This window comes from Pelophylax lessonae (genome assembly GCF_965119305.1).
Source record: "Pelophylax lessonae genome assembly, chromosome: 6".
NCBI lineage: Eukaryota > Metazoa > Chordata > Amphibia > Anura > Ranidae > Pelophylax > Pelophylax lessonae.
Genome location: NC_138773.1, coordinates 26,373,036 through 26,391,606, shown reverse-complemented (window position 1 = coordinate 26,391,606; position 18,571 = coordinate 26,373,036). Strand labels below are relative to the sequence as shown.

The following is an 18,571-nucleotide window of genomic DNA, read 5'->3' as shown; positions in this document are numbered from 1 at the left end:
CTGGACCAATCACAGGCGGACATCACAAAAGTGGAGAGTGTCGGGGCGCATTGCTCTGCGCCCCGATGACCCCCAGAAGGTTGCCAATCGGCGCCTCTGTCCACCGCACGTGCGGTGGAAAACCCCACTTCCCCCAACACCCACCTATTGGTCCAGCGCCCCTAGTGGGCTAAAAATTACATTTTTTTTTTGTTTTAAATCTTTTTTTTTTCTTCTTCTTTTCTTTGGGGGGTGGGGCGGGGCGGCGCCCCTGCGCCCCCTATGGGCAGGCCACCACTGAATTCCACCATCTAAAATATGTGACTTTCAAAACTGCAGGAGACTGGGGAGTAGGTTTATGTTTCTTTTGGGGCCATTCAGAAGAGAATACTGCTATTGTTTGTGATTTGGCAAGTAAAACAGTCCGCTCCTCTTTATGTGATGGAGATGAGGAGGGAGAGGCTTTATGTAGTCCAGCAAAGGATAACTGGGCAGGGCTGACACTGGTTGGAATTTCAGTGTAGTAGAGAGACAGGCCATTAGTAGCAGAGCGCAGAGACGTATTCAGTAGCTTTTTTCCCCGGTGTTCAACCATCCCATGTCCCATTAGAAGTGTAAAATGAAAATCTAAAAAACAGTTTACAGCATTTTTGTGTTAAAGTGGAGTTCCAGCCTCAAAACGAAAATTTGACATCCGCTTGCTCTAAGTAACCTGAAAGAGAATTGGATAATCACGATTTTTTTGCTTTACTTACCTTGTTTTTGAAGAAAATATACTCCCCTTCCTTCCACTTCCTCCCTCTGTGGCCGCGGCCCGCGCTGTCTCTTCCTGCTTGCATTGACTCCTGGGAGATGAACGCCATCTCTCCCAGGAGTCAATGCGCCTGCACCGGTGTCACTCGTCACTTCCGGTGCAGGCGCGTCATTCCCCGATAAACAGCTTCTGGGCCAGAAGCTGTGCAGGGATGACGCACCTGCACCAGAAGTGACGAGCAGGGCCGGTGCAGGGCATTCTGGGACTCCGACGACACCGAAGAGGACGCTCCAGCTTCATCTGCTCACACCTGAGATGGCAGCGCTGGACAAGACATTTTTAAGGTAAGTATTTCTTCTAAAAGGTAAGTGCAACCTGGGACAGTTCAGAGGCTATTGTTGCTGAAATGCACTAGCCCTGACTGTCCCGGGGGTATTTTTATTGAAAAAAAATATTTGAGGCCGGAACTCCGCTTAAATGACATTAATGAAGGAAAATTGGCCTTACTGGAAAGAGGTTACAAAGTATTTTGTGACTGATGGATTTGGAAAATTCTCTCCTTCAAGTCCAGGCAAATCTTCAACCTTCCATTGATCACCACCATTTGCATTTATCGTCCAGTATTTTAAATCCTCTAAAGTGGGGGAACACAGAATCAGAAAACACATGTAGTTTAGACAACACACAGCAAAATGAAATTCCTGTTTCTGCCAAGGCTGTCAGTATAAATATTATGATATAAAATAGATTGTAGGCACACATCGTGAAGTCTACTTTAATAACTTCTACATCTGTGGAATTATTAAAGCAGAACTCTAGCCATAAGCCATATTAAATAATCCAATAAAATATATAGATAAAACCTGTGTTAGCTGTAATATTCAGCTTCAATACACATATTTCCCTCTCAGTGCCTATCTGCTGATGGCCACCATCATTCCTTCCACTTCCTCTGAGCCCAAGTCATCCTGGACCTATCCCCAGCCTGTGACTGGACAGTGAAAGAAGCTCATCTCTGTCACCCCTCCAGTTAAATGGAATTATGTAAAATGCAGAATGTTGGATTTGGGCTTCAACATTCATTAAAGTTACACTAAAACATTAACCACTTCTGGACCGGAAGGATTTGCCCCCTTAAAGACCAGGCCATTTTTAGCGATTCAACATTGCGTTACTTTAACGGACAATTGCGCAGTCGTGCGACGCTGTACCTAAATAAAATTTATGTCCTTTTTTTCCCACAAATAGAACTTTTTTTCGTTGGTATTTGATCACGTGTGCAATTTTTATTTTTTGCGCTATAAAGAAAAAAATACGACAATTCTGAAAAAAATTCTGCTATATAACATTCCCCCCCAAAAAATTTAAAAATCAAAATTTTTTTACATTTTAGGCCAATTTGTTTTCTGCTACATATTTTGGTAAAAAAAAAAAATCGCAAAAAGCCTAATTTGATTGGTTTGTGCAAAAGTTATCACGTTTACTAACTACGGGAAAGATTTATGTCATTTTATTGTTTCGTTTTTTTTTACTAGTAATGGCAGTGATCAGCAATTTTTAGCGGGACTGCGACATTGCGTGGGACAGATCGGACCCCTAAACATAGCCTTTTTTTTTTTTTGTAAATCTTTACATAGCACAAAACTGCAGATCTCATATTTTTCCCAGTCTAATCGTGCAAAACAAAAATCAAAAATGACAAGTCTGCAGAGATCTGTGCTCAGCCTAGCATTATTGTGTATTATATGTACAGGTAGACAGACCTCAATGGAGAGGAACCATGACATAGACACACAAAGTGATTATTTTGTATCCTTACAAATACAGTGCCTTGAAAAACTATTCATACCCCTTGAATTTTTCCACATTTAGTCATGTTACAACCAGAAACGTAAATGTATTTTATTGGAATTTTATGTGATACACCAACACAAAGTGGCACATAATTATGAAGTGGAAGGAAAATGATAAATGGTTTCAAGCTTTGAACATCTCACGGAGCGCTGTTCAATCCATCATGCCAAAATGGAAAGAGTACGGCACAACTGCAACCCTACCAAGACATGGCCGTCCACCTAAACTGACAGGCTGGGCAAGGAGAGCATTCATCAGAGAAGCAGCCAAGAGGCCCATGGGAACTTTGGAGGAGCTGCAGAGATCTCAGGTAGGAGAATCCGTCCACAAGACAACTATTAGTCGTGCGCTCCACAAATCTGGCCTTTATGCAGGGGCGTAACTACAGGGGTTGCAGGGGTTGCAATCGCTACCGGGCCCCATGCTCCAGGGGGCCCGGTAGCAAACCAGTGGGTGAACTTCTAGGATCTCAAAGGTCACACTTGCGACCGGGCCCTGGCATTTCACCAATGTGGGGAGGCCCCAAGATTGCAGGAAGGGGGCCCACTGCAGAACTTGTGAAAGGATCCTGATGCGGGACCATAATAAAAGGCCATGCAATGAGAGTAAAGAGCCCCAGGATTAGTGGGAAGACCCCCGGGCTTGAAGGAAAGGGCTCCGGCCAGGGGTCTGGGGGGCCCTTCATGGTTTCTTGCATCGGGCCCTGAAGGTTCTAGTTACGCCTCTGCCTTTATGGAAGAGTGACAAGTAGAAAGACTGGCCCGAAGCAAAAAAAAAAGCGCAGGGCCACATGATAGGGTGGACAGGGGCACTGAAATTTTAAGGGGTTAAATAGTGGGGATCATGTAGAGGTCAGTTCCTGCAGGGTAACACAGGGGGCTGTATATAACACTTCAGCAGTACCTCATGGAACGTGGAGAGAAGAAGAATCCAGAGAAGAAGAATCCATCCGGAGGGAATCCTGTCTATTCCTGCATGTTAGCCAGCTTCCTGCGTGGGGGACTTGGACGCACTTCTTGGTCAGCTCCGGGAGGCTGCAGCTTCTTGGGGGCACATCATGGCTGCAGGCTGTTTACTCGGGGAGGAGACCTCTGCAGGGGGGACTGGCCTTTACTGCACGCTCGGAGGTCCCGGCCTCCGGAGCGTTACAGTCCCATAGTTTCCCCCAGAGCTGAGCGCCTGTCTGGGAGTGGACCCTCCAGGCTCGCCGACACAGCGCTCTCCTGCTGCTGTCGGCGAGTGCCCTGGGAGGAATCCCCATCTTTGGCAGAGCTCTTCCAGGCAGGGCAACTCCCACACCACACCGCTGGCCCCGCCTGCTCATAGTGATGCTGCAGGATGTGCGGCTGCCTCTGAAAGGGTGGTCCGGTCTGTTAAAGCAGCCCAGCAGGGGAGAGTTCAACATGCGGGCACCGGCCAGTCAGATAGAGCAGCTGGCGGCTCCACACCGTGCATGCTCAGTGCGGCAGCATCTCCAGAGGACTGTGGCATGCAGGCCGGTGTGCGGAGAACCTGAAGGAAGAGGCCCAGGAGAGCAGAGGGCGGCTCGCGGTCATCTCGGCGGCAAGGGGGAATGGCAATCGGCCTGACCCCTCTGTGCCATCCAGCTCCCATCAGGACGGTGGGGAAGACTGGTCGGACACCAGGTCAGAAGGGGAGCTGTCCAGCTCTGAAGATGGGGGAGTTCCAGGACCCTCGCCGGGACTTGGGATCTGTGGCTGAGGGGTTTCACCCTGGTCAGCCTGGCGAGTCCTTTACATTTACTGGTTCTTCATTACAGTCTGCCTTAACTTGTTTGAATGGGATGTTAGAGTTGGGATCTAGCCGGGGGGGAAGGGGGTTAGGGGGTCTTCCTTACAGGTCTAGGGTGCCCTCCGCTCCCCACATAACGGAACAAGGTTACGGAACTGCGTCTGGTGTGGCTGTTGGCCTACAGGATTTGCTGACTGGTTTATGATCTTTGGTCCAGCGCTTTGATGTGGGTGTCGATACAAGCGAGGTGCCGGTGGCAGCATGGGGGCCTGGGTTGGCTACTAGCTCAGTGCCCAGCGGCGCTGTGGTTGCAGGGCCCATGGCGGTTTCCTCTTCTCTACGGAGAGCCAGGTGTTGTTGCCGGGTGCAACGTCAACTGTGCCGACGACAGGGGACAAGGCAACGGACCCCAAGTGTGCAGATAAGGTGGCGGACAATATCCGCTTAGCGGATTCCGAGAAGTGCAAGGTGTACATGTGCTTTGAGGGCCCCTTGGGGGTGCACCTCAAGCCGGAAGTGCGAGAAAAAATCTGGAAGGATGAGTATGTAGAAATATTTACTTTGCTCCCTTTAGAGAAATTTAACTTGGACAGGCTAAAGCCGGGGGAATCCAAGAAGGAAGACGAGGAGCGGCGGCGGTTCCGGCTGATTCCATGCACTTTTGGTAATTGGCTGCAGGCCTTTTTGCGAGTGTGATAGAGTAAAAACATCCAGAGATGACCTCGGCCCGGGCTTCTACTTCCTTTTTTCCGAGCAGGGTCGGCAGTCCAAATAACCCAGGGCAGCCGGCCGCTAAGCGCCGGGGGTTCTGTTGACAATTTAATGAAGGGACATGTCGATTCGGGTCCACGTGCTACTTCAAGCATGAGTGCTCAGGATGTGGGGGTGCCCATCCCCTCTCGTGTTGTTTTAAGCAGGGCAGGGCATTCAAGAGACGCTCCTAACAAATGGGATGACGCCAGAGAGGGTGGAAAGGATGCAGCCTTTTCTAAGTAGGTATCCGGATCAGGCGACTGCTCGATTTGTGGAGTCTGGGTTTTCGCTCGGTTTTATCATCCCATGCTCTCTTGTCCGCATCCCCCCAATGGCGGACAACTTGCATTCTACGAAGGTGAATCCTGGGGTGGTGTCGGAAAAACTGGCAAAGGAGGTTGCGTTAGAACGCATGGCTGGGCCTTTCGCTCACCCCCCCCTGGCCGATTTAGTGGTCTCCCCTTTGGGATTGGTCCCTAAAAAGGAACCACATAAGTTTCGTCTTATTCATCACCTCTCCTTTCCCAAGGGTGGTTTGGTAAATAATGGGATTGATCCGGAGGTCTGTGCAGTGTCTTACATCTCGTTCGACGCTGCCATTTTTTGGGTACGACTTTACGGTCAGGGCGCTCTCCTTGCTAAAACTGACATTGAGGTCAATGTCACTGACTCTTGGGTTGCAGGTGGTTGGATTCTTTTTATGTAGACCGCTGTTTACCCATTGGTTGCTCAATCTCTTGTGCGTTTTTTGAGACTTTAGCTCCTTTGTGGAATGGGTGGTATGGGAGGTGTCGGGGGTCAATTCGGTTATCCATTATTTGGACGACTTTCTGTGCATGGGCCCTCCTTCATCCAACTTGTGCGGAATTCTGCTGGCCACGATCCAACATGTGGCAGAGTGTTTTCATATTCCATTGGCTGAGGACAAGACTGAGGGACCGACTGCAACAATTAGTGTTTTGGGGACAGTTATTGATTCTATTGCCATGGAATGTCGCTTGCCTGAGGATAAACTGCTCGACCATAAAGCGGAAGTTTGCTTGTTGGTCGGTAAGCGAAAAGTGCAACTTCGGCGGTTGCAGTCCCTCCTCGGCAAGCTCACCTTAGCATGCCGCATTATGCCAATGGGACGCATATTTAGCCACCGCTTGTCAGCGGCTACTGCTGGGGTCGGCTCGCCTCATCACTTTATCACCCTGACTGTGAAACTTAAGGAGGATTTGAGGGTCTGGCACATTTTCTTGGATTCTTATAATGGTCGTTCCCTTTGGCAACAAGGCCCAGTCAGCAATTGTGATCTTGAATTATACACTGATGCTGCGGGTTCCACTAGCTATGGCGCGTTCTTTGAAGGCTGGTGCAGAGCGCTGGCCGGCTGAGTGGCGGGAGGCAGGGTTCTTGAGGAACCTGGTTCTTTTAGAACTCTTTCCAGTGATTGTTGCGGTTGAACTGTGGGGGGAAGACTTCAGCAATAAAAAAGTGCGTTTGAACTGTGATAACATGGGGGTGGTGCAGGTTTTTAATCGACTTTCTGGTTCTTCACCGCCGGTTATTAGGTTGTTGCGTCACCTCGTCTTACATTGCTTACAGTTAAATGTTTTCTTGTAAACTGTACATTTGCCAGGGGTGACTAACACATTGGCATATTCTTTGTCTCGGTTTCAGCTGGACAGGTTCCGGGAGTTGGCACCGGATACAGAGCAACACGGAGTGCCTTGTCCGCCGGAGCTGTGGCAAATTGTGTTGGGGTTGCCGCTGGTTTGGTAAGACGATCTTTGAGTGAGCCAACGTGGTCTGCCCATTCCAAGGAATGGCGGGGCCTTTTAACACAAGTGGAAGGAGGACTGGTGAGTATGGAATCTCGCTCTCTCTCGTTATATTTTATCTGTTTAAATTTTGAACAAGGGGTGTCGACATCGGCCATCAACCGTAAGTTGGCGGGTTTGGTGTTCTTGTTCAAATTGTTTGGAGTTCGGGATTTTACTAAGGACTTTGTTGTTAAGCAGTCCTTAAAGGGTTATAGGCGAGGTTTCCGACGGCCGGATGGTCGCCGTCCGGTCTCTTTTGGTATGCTGCTGGAAGTGCACCGCTTCGCTAGGCTTGACAGGGCACTGGATATCTTGGTGCTGCACACGGGGGGTAACGACCTGGGGGTTCGGTCCATGCATCACCTCATCCGTGATATAAAATTTGATTTACCAGATATGATCGTGGTTTGGTCAGAAATTGTCGGCTGCACTTCTTGGCATTTTGCAAGGTCGGTTGAGAAGCTGAACAAGGCACGCATTAGGGTTAATAAGGAAGTTAGCCGGTTTGTAATACGCAACCATGGTTTTGTTGTCAGATATCAGGATCTGGAGGTAGATACCTGGCGGTATCTGCGGAGCGATGGGGTACACATGAATGCGGTAGGGACGGACTTGTGGTTTCTTGGCATTCAAGATGGTATCCAAAGAGCACTGCAACTGTGGAGGGGCTCACAGGTGTAAGGCTTTATACCTGTGCGCTGTGGCGGTTGGGGTCTTTGGAGGCGTTAAACAGTTTTTGGTAAAGTTCATAGGGTGACCCATCTAAGGTATGGAGTCCTCTAGTGTATCCCGGTTAATGGTGGATTAACGGGGAAGTGGTAACAAGGAGGTATCACTGGTGAAGTGTGTTTGTCCCCCGAGCCGGTGTTGCGCGGCTTGGGACCGTTTGAGTATTGACGCTGATACACAGTTTTAATTTGGTTTTTGGTGTCTCCCAAGACCAGCAACCTTTATGTGATGCTGGATTATGTATGGTTTCTGTTTTAAGAAAATGTTATTTGGTTATTTGTTAATAAAACGGCCTACCAGGCCAAAATTTTCTGCTGCCTGGTGTATTTATTCAGAGTCAGATATAGATGGGCAGTGTGGGGTAATATTAATATTGAGTGTATGCCTCTGTAATTCCCCTTATCAAGCCATTGTTGAAAGAAAGTCATAAGTCCCATTTGCAGTTTGTGAGAAGCCATGTGGGGGGACACAGCAAACATGTGGAAGAAGGTGCTCCGGTCAGATGAGACCAAAATGTAACTTTTTGGCATAAAAGCAAAATGTGATGTGTGGCGGAAAACTAACACTGCACATCACCCTGAACACACCATCCCCACTGTGAAACATGGTGGTGGCAGCACCATGTTGTGGGGATGCTTTTCTTCAGCAGGGACAGGGAAGCTGGTCAGAGTTGATGGGAAGATGGATGGAGTCAAATACAGGACAATCTTAGAAGAAAACCTGTTAGAGACTGTATAAGACTTGAGACTGGGGCAAAGGTTCACCTTTCAGCAGGACAACGATCCTAAACCTACAGCCAGAGCTACAGTGGAATGGTTTAGATGAAAGCATATTCATGTGTTAGAATGGCCCAGTCAAAGTCCAGACCTAAATCTAATTGAGAATATGTGGCAAGACTTGAAAATTGCTGTTCACAGACGCTTTCCATCCAATCTGACAGAGCTTGAGATATTTTGGAAAAAAGAATGGTCAAAAATGTCCCTCTCTAGATGTGGAAAGCTGGTAGAGACATCCCCAAAAAGACTTGCAGCTGTAATTGGAGTGAAAGGTGGTTCTACAAAGTATTGACTCCGGGGGGTGAATACAAATGCAGCCACACTTTTCACAGATTTTTTTGTAAAACATTTTGAAAACCATTTATCATTTTCCTTCCACTTCACAATTATGTGCCACTTTTTTAGGTTTATCGTAAAAAATAACAATAAAATACATTTATGTTTTTGGTGGTAACATGACAAAATGTGGAAAATCTCAATGGGTATGAATACTTTTTAAGTACTCTGTAAGAACCTGTATATCCAATAAAATGTTTTCATGTAACCAATAACATTTTCTTTCATAATCTCAAATAGGAATAAGAATCTCACCCAGAGCGCATGGATTTTTGATCAAGTTGATCTTCAGGCTAGATAGAAGAAAATTATTATTAGATATTGGTAAAAGATTAACATTAAAACATAGAAAAATATTAATACCCAAACAGACTCCAAAAAACACAAAACTACAGTATTTAACCACTTTAAGACCGGAAGGATTTGCTCCCTTAATGACCAGGCCCTGCGTTATTTTAACGGACAATTGCGCGGTCATGCGACACTGTACCTAAATAAAATTGGCATCCTTTTTTTCCCATAAACAGAGCTTTCCTTTGGTGTTTTTGATCACCTGTGCGATTTTTATTTTTTGCGCTATAAACAAAAAAAGAGCGACAACTCTGAAAAAAACAACATTTTTCACATTTTGCTATAGGACAGTCTCAAAATTTCAAAATCAAAATTTGTTAGCATTTTAGGCCAATTTGTTTTCTGCTACATATTTTGGGTAAAAAAAAAAAAATCGCAATAAGCGTATTTGGATTGATTTGTGCAAAAGTTATTGCGTCTACTAACTACGGGAAAGATTTATGTAATTTTTATTGTTTTTTTTTTTTTTTTTTTACTAGTAATGGCGGCGATCTGCAATTTTTTGCAGGACTGCGACATTGCGGCGGACAAATCGGACCCCTAACTGACATTTTTGACACTTTTGGGGGTACCAGTGACATCAGTGCTAAAAATATGCACTGTTACTGTAATAATGACACTGGCAGGGAAGGGGTTAACCCTGTGGGTGATCAAGGGGTTAAATGTGAGCCTAGGGGAGCGATTCTAACTGTGGGGGGGCTTGGCTTCTGAAATGACCATAGAGACATGTGATCCTATATAGAAGGATCACATGGGCTCTATGACCATTCCAGGGAGAAGAACGGTCAGATGTGTTTACAACAGCTGACCGTTCTTCTCTCTCAGCGGGGAGCGATCGTGTGTGTCAGGCGGCAATTGGAGCCGCCTGACACATGCATCGGCTTTCCCGCTGACGATCGTGGGTGGGAGAGCGCCGCCGTTGGCACGCGCTCGCCCCCTAGCTGCCACCAGGCGAGCAACGTATCCATACGTTGTTTTGCCTGTACGAGCTATTCTGCTGCAGTATATATATAGTAAGCGGTCGGTAAATGGTCAAAAATATATACAACTCATGTTGGCCATACAGGTGTCAATTAGAGGTTTGTGAAATTGGTCAATTTTCCTTGGCTGAAATTTTGCGCATTCGTACTGCTTGGACCTTAAAGAGGGTACACCCCAAATCCTTGTCCTGAAAATCTGGATGTTGGTGAATATATGAAAAAATATCAGACAGTACTTAATAGAGAAGGATAATTTTTGGTTTTGGGTTTTAAAACAATTGCTAGGAGTTATGGATGTTTGGCAGGAAACATACAGAGTCTTCTGTCAAAACTTCTTTAATTTCCTCCTAGAGATTTTTTACGTTCCGTGTTCTGTACGGCGCATGGACCTCAGTACACTTACAGCATCCCTAAGATGTCATGAATAGGCCTGGTGCCGAGGATGATGTAAATCAAGGGTACTCAAGCTGTGGAGCCCATTGAAGTGGTCCTAGACCTCAAACCAGGGTCTACACTATGTTAGCAAAAGTATTGGTACGCCTGACTTTACAAGCGCATGAACTTTCCCTGAATTGTGTAATCCCATACACCAAAAACAATCCTGTGTGTATCGGCCTTTGTTCACCACGGTGCCCTTCACCCCAGCTAAGGGTGTCTTCTCACCTGCTTGGGTGGACCCCACTACCTAAAGGAGGTCAGTATGCGCCTTTACAGTGTAAAAGTGGCACTGCTTCCACTGACAGATCAAATCCAATCCACAGCTCTCAGCGTAGTGTCATATACACTATACTACCAAAAATATTGAGACGCCTGTCTTTACACGCACATGAACTTTAATGGCATCCCAGTCTTATTCCGTAGGTTCAATATTGAGTTGTCCCACCCTTTGCAGCTATAGCAGCTTCAATTCTTCTGGGAAGGCTGTCCACAAGTGTGACAAACTCACTCAGGACAGGGACTTTTAGAGGGGACTGCAGTCTAGTCTCTTGCTACTGACTATGGGCTCTGGCTTGTGAGGGAACACTGCTCTTTGTGGGGTGTATGCTAGGGGGACCCTTGGAGTAATGTTAGTTTGGATTCAAGTCCACACCTCCCCAAGACACACAGACTCTGGAACTCTAGGCCTAGAATAAATGGTAAAGGCCTAGCTGCTTATTGCCAATAGGAGACTGCGCCACACAGTCAGACTCATGGCAGATGCTAAAGTCATCAGCTCAACCACCTGTCTTCTACACAGTGTTGATTGTGCTGATTAACTCACCTAGGAAAATTTAATATACAGAGGATCCTATAGGAGAAAGGAGCTGTATTTCAGGAATTATTTCTAGAGATCCGGTGAGTTTAATAACTAGAGGTTCTCACAAGGTGCGGTGACGGGATGCACAGACTAAGTTTGGAGTTCTATCCCTACTAAAACCTAAGTGGTGTGAACAACTCTAGGACTTCCCTCCAGATAAAGCCACGTGCGTTGGTGGTGTAACGTGTAGAGGTTGAGACTGGCGGCGAGAGTTTTCACTGTATCACATGAGAAGCTGGATTTTACTGTATGCTTGTTTTTCACCTAATAAATGTGAGTGCATTTTATGAAGTGGGTTCTGTGCGGTGTTTTGAGCTTAAAAGAGAAGACTTTTAAAGTTTTCCCCTATTTATACTTACCTAGGTGGATGCAGCATCGGTCCCCCCGGCGCTTCTACACTGAGAACCGAGCGATCGAACATCGCAGATCGCTCGGTTTTGACAAATTCTGCTCTGACTGTCAGTAACCGCTCTCTGCTCTGCCCCCTCCTCGCTCATTGGAGGGCTGAGCTGTGGAGGGGTGGGGAGTGGCAGGCTCAGGCTCTCAGCGGTTCGCTGTGAGGCTGAGCTGGGTGTCATTGCAGGCACCTAGTGGATCCCGACTTCCATTGGTATGATGTGGTGCCTGGACTGACATCTGTGATGTCAGCAGAGAGCAGCCTTCAGCTCGCTCTCTGCTGAAAATGGGTCGGGGGGGGGGGGCAAAATAAATTGCACCCCTGTGATCCATAGGAGAAGTACAGTCAAACAAGCTTTAGCTATACTTCTCCTTTAATAACCCAGGTGCTGCACTATTGGAGGCTGTTATTTCTGATTGTTGCCTATGACCTATGTGTGAGCTGTGTGGAGCCATCTTGGAGAGGAAATTCCATTGTTCCTCTGTTCTTAAAGGAACCTGAACACCAGTTTGATCTGCGTTTATGCTTTGTTTATGCTTTGGTTCAGCAGTAGGTACTAAGTAAATGTCTTTTTAAATAAAACAAATTGCGCCAATTTACAAAAAGCTGGAAAAAGGAAACAAACGATGTGTTGCTCATAGTAAGCAATCACATTCTTAATTCTATTTTCTTTGATCCTCTTAAAAATTTAGCCTGATTTCAGTTTTGCCTTCTTCCAGTTCTTATGAACATTGCCCAGTTTGGTTGGCTATTGTCCAGCCTAAAGCTGGGTACTGGCTGAAGGAAAGAAAAACTTGACAGATCACTGTACTAAAACTCGCTGTGTTAGTACAGCGATCTGCCCAGCTGTGCTATTATGTTCCCCTCCCTCACCAAAACACAGTGTACAGTGCCCTCAGCCATCGGACTTCCCACAGGGTGGTGCACTGTAATAGCCAATCTTACTGGGCAGGTGCAAAGGGCACCATCTTGTGGAAGGAAGCAGTCACTGATTTTTTTGTTAACCTGGCATACCAGATAAGAGAAGCGGCACTGTGCATTGTTCATACATACAGAACATACCTCACAACTTCCGAGCTTTCGAGAATGAGGGACATGATAGGGAGGAAGTAACTTTGTGCGCCGCAGCAAGAAAGTGGGTGTGGCAAAACATTATGGAGTGGGAGGGTCTAAGAGACATGGTTCAACAAAACCTGGGCTTCCTTGTACCTATAAAATACATTGAGGCCGGGCCTCCATAATTGCTGTTGAGATAGCCTGTTAGGCCCGGACTTTTCACATGTAGCAATTTGGGATCTTTACTGGGCAGATGCAAAGGGCACCATCTTGTGGAAGGAAGCAGCAAAGCACACACTGATTTTTTGTTAAACAGGCATACAGGACCAGAGAAGTGGTACTTTGCAGACACTGCAGAGTCCATATATACAGAAAAAGAGAAGATACTTAGAATGCGGTGCACCCGGGAAACACAACAGTATCACAACAGCAATGGAAGACTCAATTAAGGCCCTGTTCACATGTAGTGATTTAGGATCACGGGCTGGCAGTATCCCCGTGATTCTGCCTGCAATTCCAAATTACACTGCAATGCTGGAAAAACGCAGCACATGTGTTTGTGTTCCATTCATCTTTAGTGGCACCAAAACATGGTGTGGTTTTGGATCCTTGTGTGATAAATCGCTCAACAATCACAGCAAAACCACACCACATTTTGGTGTCACTAAAAATGAATAGAACACAAACACACATGCTGCGTTTTGCCAGCATTGCCGTGCAATTTGGATTGGAATCTGGGTCTGGCGGCGGGCGGAATCACAGGGATATTCTGCCCACAATCTTACATGTGAACAGTCAGGGCTAAAAGGCTAACACAACAGCAATTACAGAAGACTTAGCACCCAGCACCTCAATCAGCAAACTTTGCCAGCAGTTCCCACAATCTCAGACACCTAATTATAGTATGAATCAATGACAGGAAAAAATTCTGCACTGCCGTTTCAGCCTGAGGAGCACATAAGGGAAAGAGGCACACACACACACACATATATATATATATATATATATATATATAATCCAAAATTTGAAACTCCACTTGGAAAACATCATTATTAAAACCACAACTAATTGGTGATCTAAGCAGCGACTCTGCTCTGCTGTGAAATAATTAACACAGAATACATTCAAATATGTACCAAAACAGCCGCACAAAAATAAAGTGATATTAAAAATAATGTGATAATAATAATGTATGCGATGCATACCAGCACATTATGCCATTAACTTTCAGGGAGAAGATTTTTTGTGGTTTACTACCACTTTATGCTAAGACCAGTAGGCCTAGCATCGCATGGAAAGGGTCAACAACTTCCTCAGCAGGACTACAATGTAACAGGCTAGCAGCATACATTTAAATAAGGAATAATAACTTTCAGGGCAGCATTCAAATGTAGTAGCACAGCACTCCATACAGCTAAGGGTAAATCTCAAAATGTTCCCAATGTTATGTGAATGTGCAGATAGCAAACACATGGGGAGCGAGAGCCTGTTCATTTGTAGGCCTCCTTCCTTTTTTTCAGAGCCAATCTTTGTCATAAAATAGATAACACAAGAGCAAAAAAAAAAAAAAAAACAAACATCCTGCCCACTGTGCTTATATTCAGAATGGCAGGACTGGCTTTTTGTAAGAGATCATATACCTATTTTACACTCTAATGCTATGACTGAGGTATGCATTGCAAGCATGAAATAAGAGGAGGATAAGAAGAGATATTATGAAAGAGTTTATAAAAGAACAGAAGAAAAAAGCTGAACTCCAACTGTTCTAGCAGCCCTGAACTTGATCCATGGTTGAAGTTCAGATCTAGAACACAACACACAGAGAGAGACACACCTGGTGGTTGTTGGTGACCTGTCCTCCTGGAGTTAAGGTTAAGGTCCAGACTCCAGCACAGCACAGCAGCACTTCAGAGAAAATTGAGATGATCCTTCTATGTGGTACTGGCAAGCAGGCAGGCAGGCTCAGCTGAGCTAACAGCACTCAGGCAGCTCCTTCCCCAAGCGACAACCAAAGGCCGATCATATGTGTCAGTGGGCGGGATAGGTGCTGCCCACTACTTCCTGCTCTGCTCTGAGTGCTGCTGTCCTCCTGGAAGCTTCTGTAACTGGCTGGACAAGTCAAAACATGTCTCTGGAGTCTCGGTCTGGACTAGAGAGGAGGTGTGGAGGCGGAGCAGTCAGAGGAGAGCACTGTCAGCCAGAGTCTCCCTTATCACCAAGCCAAGCCTACAGCCCAGGCGGCGCTCCAGGTGGTCAGGTGGAGTAACAGAAGGCAGCAGCATTAAAATAGCAGAACATTAGTGTTTAGTGGGGCACTTTTTTTTTTAAATCTTTATTGTACACTGATGCTCTGGGGGGGTTATCTACATCCCTGGGGGTCTATAATGGAGGTCAGCTTGAACTGCACCTGGTGAAAGGAGCACGAGTGGAAAATTGTCGTTACACTATGATGTCATTCCTATGAAGCACCTCATCAAATAGAGACTTTTTTGATTGTACAATCTTTAAGAAGCTTTATTATTTGTTGCATTGGCCTTTTTTGCATTATATGTTTATTTATGAATTTATTTTGTACTGGCACTTTATATAGCACTACACCCATGGGAGCTGCTGTGTGTGGGTTCCCCTGGGTTACCATTAGCAACAATAGAACATTCTGACATTTTCCCAAGTGTTTACCCCAGACAAGAATCAGTCCAGTATTTAATGTTTTATTTGGAACTTGGATAGGAGAAGGGATGAGTGGGATACTCCAACTGAATAGAACTATGCACAATAGGCGGGGACGACTTGAATAAATGCTGGTTAACGCTGAGCAGACTTGTATAAAGTACTCAAAATTTCTACTTGAGTAAAAGTACAAGTGCTCGATCAAAAAATGACTTGAGTAGAAGTGGAAGTGCTCGCAGAAAAAGTTACTTAAGTAGAAGTACTAAAGTATTCAACATTTTTTTTACTTAAGTATTGCAAGTAGTTTTTTCAAAAAATTTGCTACTTAAGTACTAAAAGTAAAAAGTACCAGTAGTTTTGAAAAAAAAATTCTACTCAAGTACTGAAAGTAGAAGTACAAGTACTGTGTTATGTAGTTATTAAAGAAAGAAGTCAAAAGTTTGAACATCATATTGTTTTTATTATTTCAAATGATTTATTCAAATGATTAACCTGTGTTTGTTAGTAGTTTCTTGATGCACTTTAAGCGCTGTAGCACCATTTATTTGTTTGTTTCATATTTTCTTTTTATTGGAAAGATTTGGTATAGCAGCTTTTATTATACACAGCCTTTATTTTTGTATGCACTGATTTACAAATGACATTATACACATTTTTTTGAGCTTTATGCAACCTGCCATCTACTGTTCTGGCAGTGGTAATTTTTTTAAAAGTAACGAGTAACTATGCAGCACAAAAAAAAATACTTGAGTAGAAGTATTGAAATCATCGAAAAAATGTAGTGAAGTAAAAGTAGAAATAGGAGAAAAAAATTCTACTCTAGGAAAGTACAGATACTGCATTTCGGTACTTAAGTACAGTACTTAAGTAGTTCTACTTCGTTACTATACATCTCTGACGCTGAGTAACGCTGAAATTGAGCTAGTCATGGCTAGGCTGCTGTTTCACTTTGTCCTTGACTGTGAAAGGTTTTGCTTAAGCTTCCTGAGGTAAACTCTATCCTGAGGCAAGCTGTACTCTGAGGTAGACTGTATTGCCAAACCATTTCAGGGCCATTCCTGGCACCCCCTTTATCCCTATCTTCAGGGTTTTACTACTTGGCACCCCCTTTTCTATAACACTCTGAGTAAGCTGGCTCCTTGATCCCCTGACTTCTCTGGAGTGGTCTCCTCTCTTAGCCAGACCCTTAGGCAGCTCCCTCAGTACTCACGATACTGTTTTTCCCAAAGTTCTTTGCCCAACAGCTCCACTGGTCAGCACACTGGATCCTCTACAGCCCAGCTCCACTCCTAGTCTCTAGGCCGGCCGCCTGGGCCACCTTCCTCACTCTGCAGGAGGAGAGACAGCCGTCCACCTCCTCCTAGGACTTTGCTCCCACCAAAAGACACCCTGTCACATGCCCCCTCCTGGATTTATTCCCCATCCCAGGATGCGTTGCAGCAATGCCAGCCCACTGGGTTAGTCATAAACCCCGGTGTGCTATTGGTTAAGTTTCCTCCACTGTCCAACAAGCTCCCTTATTGGATATAGTGGGGAGACTCCCTAAGACCCAGTGAATCACATCTAAGAACATGTGACAGGCCAAACTGATAAGCAGAAAGAGCCACTCTATGCATTTGCCTAGCACCTACCTAGGAGGGTGCTACATATATATGAAACATTTACCTATTTTGTAATTTTTTTTTTGTCACTTTCTAGTAATTTTTACCTTGATTTAAAGGCAGTTTGATCACACATTTTAATACTGAACTCTAGGACTCACATGGTGGTGCTTATTTTTTGGATTTAAAAGGCACATGAGGTGTAATACACCGGAGAAGCGCTGCTAATGCTGAGATTTTCCATGAGGATTTAGGCCATATATTATGAATAATGGATGTTACATATAGCAGCTGCTGATGGTGCAAATAACTTTTTTACTAGATAGTTTTTATCTGATAGTATTTGTGCTTCATGTGCACTGGGAGAAAGTGATTGGTTTGTCTCTGGGCTGTTTCATTTTCTTTTTTTGTTTCATTGTTCATGACCGCCCGTAAGTGTATAAAAACCTGTTTTTCTGTTCAAAAAATGATTCCTTTTGGTTCTACCTCAATATCTTGTCTGCGTATGATGATTGGGGTAACAGGCTGGTATTAGCTTCCAGTCTGCTGGAAGGGTTTAGAGGGCAGGAGGCACCCAGTCGGAGTGCCAGGTGGTCCGTCACATAACATTTTTGAGATCATCATTATAAACACTGTAGTATGATTGCATTACAAAACCAATAAGTATACCATCAATTACAAAATTATACTATCAATTACAAACATACTCTACAATCTACATATCTATTCATTCAGCTAAACTGGCCCAATCCTGTTGCCAGTGCAGTTCATGGCTGTGCACAAAGGTTAGACACAGATCAGCCTCTATTGCTATACCTTTCCCCTTGTGACTTACAATATTGCATTCTTATTGCTAAAGGAGAGAAGATTGAGGAAATGCTTCATCCTGCCTGCAGCACACTGATGACATCAACTTGTCCTAGGCAAAGTCACTGACTGGGGTTCAAGGATGGCTTTTTAATGAGAAAATGTGGCGTTTCTGAAACATATTATTGCCGTATATAATATGACTTGTCAGGAATTTATTCATGCAGGCTTGAAATGTTACCGCCATACCTTCACCTAATTATTTCCAGTTAAATCTTTGTAGCCTTGAGCTCTACATTTTCCAAAACTGGTTCTGGCTGAGAATTACTGTTCTTCCACAATGTTATCTACTTCTCCCTATCCTGCATGCTGTGTGCACAGAAAATTGGTCCCATAGTGTGTGAACAGGTCAAGGGTAATCTCACCTATTTGTTCTCCACATATTTGCAGCTGAACAGGATCTTGCGTCCGCTATGTAAATGGAAAAAAAATAAATAAAAAAGAGAAATTACAATTTGATTACAATCAAATTAAAAGAGAATTACAATCGGCATGCAAAAAAAAAAAAAAAAAAAGTGGTACTGTGCAAAGTCCATACATACAGCAGAAGAACAAATACTGAGAATTATACCCAACATACAGAGCAAGAGAAGCTGCACTGTGCAGAGTCC

General features: G+C 44.9%; 1 protein-coding gene across 1 annotated transcript in view; it reads right to left on the bottom strand.

Annotated features, from left to right (window-relative positions):
• The window catches only part of LOC309557934 (F-box only protein 6-like), a 67,448-nt gene that overhangs the window by 30,951 nt on the left and 17,926 nt on the right, over positions 1-18,571 (bottom strand). Inside the window, exons 2-4 of the mRNA XM_082260807.1 lie at positions 18,326-18,371; positions 8,997-9,034; positions 1,241-1,367 (exon numbers count right to left, since the gene is read on the bottom strand). Of these exons, the coding sequence (XP_082116933.1) occupies positions 1,241-1,367; positions 8,997-9,034; positions 18,326-18,342 (182 nt within the window). The 5' untranslated portion in view covers positions 18,343-18,371. The remainder of the gene's footprint in view (positions 1-1,240; positions 1,368-8,996; positions 9,035-18,325; positions 18,372-18,571) is intronic.